The sequence below is a fragment of the Elaeis guineensis genome, chromosome 14 (genome assembly GCF_000442705.2).
Source record: "Elaeis guineensis isolate ETL-2024a chromosome 14, EG11, whole genome shotgun sequence".
In the NCBI taxonomy this organism is placed as follows: domain Eukaryota; kingdom Viridiplantae; phylum Streptophyta; class Magnoliopsida; order Arecales; family Arecaceae; genus Elaeis; species Elaeis guineensis.
The window spans coordinates 58,086,866-58,093,843 of record NC_026006.2 but is presented as its reverse complement, the minus strand read 5'-3'; the positions used below and the strand labels follow the sequence as shown (position 1 = coordinate 58,093,843).

At 36.6% G+C, this 6,978-nt stretch overlaps 1 protein-coding gene across 1 annotated transcript; it reads right to left on the bottom strand.

Annotated features, from left to right (window-relative positions):
* Positions 1-1,395: 1,395 nt before the first annotated feature.
* Positions 1,396-6,343, bottom strand: LOC105057474 (chaperone protein dnaJ 49). The gene is made up of 2 exons (XM_010940089.4): positions 4,608-6,343; positions 1,396-1,732 (listed from the first exon to the last, which is right to left on the bottom strand). The coding sequence occupies exon 1, from the start codon at positions 5,692-5,694 to the stop codon at positions 4,621-4,623; it is 1,074 nt and encodes a 357-aa protein (XP_010938391.1). The 5' UTR covers positions 5,695-6,343; the 3' UTR covers positions 1,396-1,732; positions 4,608-4,620.
* Positions 6,344-6,978: the final 635 nt, after the last annotated feature.

Here is a 6,978-nt window from a genome sequence, read left to right as displayed (position 1 = left end):
AGATTGCTGCAGATATTCCTATATTCTTTTTGTATTGTTTTTTTAAAATTTATATGGATGTATTCTTACTAGATTGGTTTAATAAATCCTATTTTATCAAAAAAAAATGACAATAAAAGACTTCAACAGATTTTAGCCAATAAAACTTGCAGATTGCAAATTCCTCTAGCTTACTTTAATCCATTTTAGCCGACAAATTCCTTTTCAAAGCTTAGCCAAGAACAATGATCGATGTGAAATGACTGGAAAAAAAAAAAACGAAAAGAAGAAGACAAGGAACAAATAGTTCTAACATGGGGTCCAATACTTCCCTATTAAAAAGAAGAGTTCTTACACAGGAAACTGCTAGAAAAACTTATAAAACATTTTGATTTGTTATAATGTTGTAGTTGGATTTGCTTGGCGTTGAGAGTCCAGGTTGAACTCGAATACACTAACTCAGTGGATGTTATGTTAGCTCTCTCTTGGGAACTAAGCAGGACGTAAAAATTGTGAAAGCTAATATTATGCTGGCTCTTGGGAACTAAGCAGAACATGAAAATTAAGAACGCTAGATTTGTTACATTTATAAATTTTCTTTGTTATTTCCAACTCCCTTCACCTTGACATAACCTTGATGTCCATTTTACAGATAAAAAGCACAATGAAAGGTACCATCATTTACAATGAAAGTACATAGATTCCACGGTACCAAAAAAATAGACGACCATCATTTACCAATCTAGTTCACTAATAGGATCTAAAACTATATCACAATGGATTTGGATTTGGATAAAATTCATATATGGTTCTTGCTAAATCAAAACCTTGTATTAATCATACATGGCATCATTTCACGCCCAAGAGCGTGTGTGAGCAGATGCATAAAGTTTATAGCCACATGCAAATGTTATCATGGATCCAAACTGGATTTGGATCTAATAATTTCTTATCAGATCTGGATCTAAATTAAAATTCTGCAGTGCTTGTCTGGTAAGCTTCGTATCCATGTCGTAGGGTTTTGTAACAGTTATATGAACGAAAGCCCTGTAACACCTACGAACATGGAATGCTGATGTGGATCTAAACAGCATATAAACCCGATTATCTCTCATTCAGATTCAGCAATGCTTGAACACACACACACACACCCACAAATATATATATATATATATATATATATATATATACAGAGAGAGAGAGAGAGAGAGAGAGAGAGAGAGGACGCCATTACAAGCTGAGTAGATGGAGACTAGAAATATATATATATATATAGAGAGAGAGAGAGAGAGGACGCCATCACAACTTACAAGCTGAGTAGATGGAGACTAGAAAACGCCATACAACTGAAAGACCCAGGGTATATGTTTTATGATGTGCAAACTTACAACCAGGATTCCTCAATAACAATTAATTCACATAGGAGTGCAGAAGCAAGAATTGGGTGCTCCTCCCATAAAACTTGTGGAGCACAAAGCACCAAATTACTCTGAAATAGTAATCAAGCTAGTTACAAAGAGGTTGTGTCATAAAAAGAGAACGACACATGGATTACAAGACATGATAGCATACGCGGTACAAGTCTATCTAAATGATGTTGGTCTTCTAATAACAGCTTAGTCAATCACAAATTGAAGAACTATATCTATCATTCGCCTAAAACGGAAGTATATCTCTACTGTCTGGCAAAAGATGAAGGGTTCCAAGAACAGCAATCTATGATAGATTGATAGCCCAACTGAATTTGTTGTGCCTGTATGTTTTAAAAGCCATTTTAAGTCCAAATCAGATGATGGTGAACAAAGCAGGAGCATAAGAATTCAAATTACAAAAACAGAAAGTTAGCTAGTAATCATTGTGGCATCCTGTGAAAAAATCTAGGAAAAGATTATTTCAGAACCTCTGAAGCAAGGCATCTGCATTTATGATGCCTCTATGATACAGAAATTGCAATGAGGTGGATTCTTGACATAGGTGGGGTACATGTTTATCAAAACTTACACTGAAAAGTGCACATCAGATGAAAGAGGGCAGTGCTGCCAAAGCAAACAACCTCTTCCTCACATAGTGAAATTCAACAAATAACTATTCAATTTAAAAAGTTGCTGTCAACGGACAAGTTTCAATGTAGTTGGATGATGGTCAATGCCCGTCTTAATTGAAGCTTCCAATAAAAATCAATCATTGGCATAGAACAAAAGAAAGGATCAAAAGTTTCCATATTGATGACAATGTAATGAAAGCTTACAACTCAACTAAGCCTTAATCCCACGCCAGTTGCGGTCGGCAACATGAATCCCTTTTTTACATGAATCCCAAACTAGTGAATGATTAGACAGACTGCTAAAGAGAGTGAGGAACAAGGTCTCTTGTCATGCACACAAAACTGTTGAAATGATATACGCTGTTGAAAAAGAAAGATCCCCCAACTTTGAGATAACAGCTAGAGATACAGCAGCTCCAGTTAATTACCATGGACCACAGAAAATTAACACACAGATAACATTCAAAATGTATTTTGCTTCGCAATCAATTTGATCATTAATTGCAAGCATCTAGATCCCTAAAGATCTTCCTGTCATGTGGAAAACTACTCTTTTAAGTACCTACAATCTTATTCTGGGAGGCATATCTCACCAACTATGAAGGTCTGGCACCTAGAATGTATCAGTGCAGTCCCCATGTCAACAACTAGCTTTTCCTCAAGTACTACAAGAATTCTAAGCCATTGATTACCTTACGCCTTTACATTTAGACTAGAACTGAAAGTATGAAAGCTTTTATTATTTCCAAGTTGACAACACCTATTATCCTTTGTGAGCCTGCAGAAGCACCAAAATGCTTGAAAATTCTCCTAGAAGTCAAAGAGGGATAGAACTCCTAGTATAATAGGAGAAGAATTCAGATTGTCTACAAGATATAAGAGGTGAAGAGAGAGAGAGAACAAAAAACCTTCATTGACAGAATTTCATAATAATATGTGGAGTCTGCAATAGTTAAGCTGCATGAACACAACTGCTGCAACAAGGTGAAATTTCTATTTCCTTTTAATTGTCCGTAAGAAAACTGTAGAGAACAAGCATGTAAGGAGTAATGGGATGTAGAGGAAATTATTTCAAGAATCAAAGTAACATGATTGGTTATGTCTTGACACCCACTTGAAAAGCGCATGTGTGTGTCACCACATGTGTGCTGGTGAGTGGTCTACGGTACCAGGTATGTAAAGCACCATGGATCCCAGTATAAACACACTGCTGAAACAAGAATTTACTGAACTATATGCTGAACCAATTTTGCTAAGTGCCTTAAGTTTAACATACCTAATTCCTAGAAATTCCACTTAAAATTTAACAATTGGTTCTCTTTCTAATGCAATTTGCTTTTTATATTTATATGGGGCACAAGTAAATATATTGGCATGGCATTTTTGTTTCTCCAAGCATTCCAGGGTTCATAATCAGATGGTTGCAAGGTTTTCTTTCTTTTTTTGTTTTTGTTAGGTCAAATAAGTGTTGATAGGACAAAGCAGTGCAACAGAAACAAACATAAAATGAAGTGTCCACATAACTAGTAACGTGCAAGATCATCGCTATCAGAAGAGATGTCCATATACTCATACAAAAGAACCTCTCTAATTAACCAGCTTGAGCCAGCAAGCGAAGGCCAAAGGTAGAATGTCAGATATGATGGCATCCATTTTGAAATCTTATAGGATTTTGAGCAAGGACCAGCACTATAGCCTTCCCTTCTTACAATCAAAGCAAAGCCTCAAAGAAAACTTAGTTTAAAGCAAAATAAACAGAACATTGTAGTTTTCAGTGCAAGAAGGAAGAGACACATGGATCTACGACTTCATCTGTAAAAAGATTGCATGCATCTGGGAAACAATATAAAAACAATGGAAAGCTAATTAATCTCTTCCTCTGTTTATGGATTGTGTTTGAGAAAGAAAACTAGGGAGGGGAAATGCATTAGTGTCTTGCTTGTGTTTGACATAGAATACGTTCAAGGCAGTACTAAAACAACTGGTAAACTCTCTCTTGATCCTTACATGGCCTCAAACAATCAAATCTACTAGTTCATTTATACATGTAAGAGAATAATGTACTATAAAAGTCAAAATTACTAATTGTCAGATAATCATTGCAGGGGGAAAATATGTAGTGCATATCAGGTGTCCCCACCAGCAAACTGAAAACTAGTCAACTCCTTCAATTACTATGTAACCACACAACATGTGGACCTAAAGTAACCAGATTGTGATGAACTAGTGTCAGGTGCCAAGTTGTTAATCGCTGCTAACATTCAAGTTACATTTGCATGCACATCAGCACATATAAGCTTCTCTTTATTTTCAAAGTGTTTATATTCGTACCACCGTATCTTCGGAAAACTATGAACCACCCTCACAAATATCACATCTGTCTCAACTTGACCCAATTCTAATCGGCAACAGATTTTTAAAAATCAATGACACATGAATATAGTCAAGAGTCTGATGAGCGAGCACACATAAGGTAACCACAATCAAAGTGTAAAAACATGTAAATGTATATTGTTGCATCAGTAGGCACCTGTAACATTTAAAGTTGAAGAAGACCAGTAAAACATGAAATGATGAAATTCACCTCATTAACATTTTCATGACACTCCAAGACTCCGTAGCTTATCACAATGAGGTGTCGGATAAGTTCTCACCCAGGTGCGCCTGTGAAGCTCCACATGACAGAGTCGCCCAAGTACACTTTTATAGTCCCTCAAAACATCATGTTCAAGATCTTCTCTGGCAGGACTTCCTTCTGGGAACTTCTGATCAAAATCTTCCAATTTGACAAAATACTCCACTCCATGTTTCTTTGTAACCTTTGGGATCTGATAGGAATAACTCTTCTGTAGCGAGAATTGTGGGTCTGGAAAAGGAAAGTACGCAAGCAAGAAGAAAAGCAAAATGGGCAAGAACTGAAGTAAAAATATGAAATTAGTCCCTCCTCCCTGACCATTTCGTTCCCTTTGTTGCCTGCCCATTGGTCCCATCTCTCTTGTCCTATAAACTCGTTGGGCACGAAATACATCACCCTGAGAGCCAAAGAAGGACCTGAAGAATTCATCAGGATCAAAATTCTCATCAAAGAAGTCATTTCTACTAGTCCTTCTCCTCCTCCTCCTCATATTACTGTATTGCTGGTTGAAATCAGAGTCTTCAACAATCCCTGTTTGGTCATAGTGCCGTCTCGATTCTTCAACACTCAAACATTTGAAAGCTTTGCAAACAGACTTGAACGCCTCCTCTGCTCCTGGGGCCTTGTTCTTGTCAGGATGAACCTTAAGGGACAGCTTCTTGTAGGCTTTCCTAATTTCCTCGACCGAGCAACTCTTCTCTACACCAAGAATTGCATAATAATCCTTGTTCCTCCTGATCTCTCTAATCACTCTAACATGCTCTTCAGTGTAATTTCGATCTCCATTTGAAACCTCTGATGCCTTAGAGGAATCCCGATCATTGCGGACTTGATCTAGGGCTATTTTCCCTTCACGGGCAGTGGGATTTGAGCTGTCTAGTTTCTCGCAAGCAGCCAAGAGATCATCAAGAACCAGATTATGGTCCAACCTCCGAGCAATTCTGATAAATTTCAACGCCCGCTGCTTATCACCGGATGCTAGAGCCGATTCAGCCAGTTTGACACATCTCACAGCCTCATCCTTGTTACCATCCATGATTAGCCTCCCTACTTAGTATCAGAGAAATCCGAAAGAAACTCAGATCACAGAACTGAGTAAAATTCAACACCCAGATTCTGAAATGAGATTAAAAGCCCATCGATCACATAAACTTCTAAAGATGCAGGTTGATAAAACTTAGTTTGGATCAGGCATGAATGCAGAGAACTATTCTTGCAAGCCAGCACTTCACAGATCGGATTCAAACAACTACAGAAACTCGATAGAATCTAACGCGAACACAGTCCCATCTCAGAGATGCTCAAGAACTGCGCTTTCAGATTATTATGATGGATCGAGCACTCAAGAACTCTCCAAGGAAGGAAAATAACTCGGATCAAGATTCGCGGATATCGAAATGAGAGCAACGGTGTTAAACAGGTGAAAACTAGGGTTGGAAGGATTTGTGGATTAGGGTTTCCTACCAACTGGGATCGAATCCCCCAACAAGGATGGGAGACTGGGGGAAAGAAAGAGGGTTCAAGTCATCGTCTAGTGGAAGCTAGCGAGGGCGGACCGGGGCTTACCATGGATGGAGGTAACAATGGAAGAAGGAATCGTCCGATGGCTGCTTGCGATATCTGACGCCAAAGCCTTCGCGTGCCTCCGATGCACGTGTCGGCGCCCAAGATATATTGGAAAGTTATTATCAACGATATTTAGGAAAAGCGTTTAGATTGATCTTGAAATGATAACATCAGCGGCCAAGCCAGCCGTCACCCGGAAGGCAGACCGCTTCATGGATTGCACGGCTTTTGCAGTACATGGATACAATTATTTCTATCTACTTCAATTTTTTTTAAAAAAAATAATATAACTAACATGTAACGCACACATTACATAGGATACATCTTTTATTTAAAAAATATATTATATTTAAAATATTATTTTACTAATTATATAATTATTTAAAAAATTAATATATAAAATATTTTAATTTATTAGTAAATAATTTTATTAATTTTTATTAAAATATTATTTTATTAATTTATTAATATATTATCGAGCATTATTAATCTTTAAAAATATTAAAAATAAAAATTATTTTTTTGCTAAAATATATTATTTTTATTTAAATACTATTAATACTATCAGTATTATTCATAGTTTTAAATCTATTTTTACTAAAATTTTTTATTTTTAATTAAACATTAAAATTAAAAAATTAAAAAAAAAAAGAAAAAAAAAGAATCCTCGCCGTTGCTTTCAGGAAGCAAAGAGATTATCATGAAACCTTAATCAATCAAAATTCTTTTCCACCACATCGGCACCTTCTGTGGT

Excerpts from the sequence above, each read along its gene's own strand:
- LOC105057474 (XM_010940089.4), bottom strand. The coding sequence starts at position 5,694 with ATGGATGGTAACAAGGATGAGGCTGTGAGATGTGTCAAACTGGCTGAA.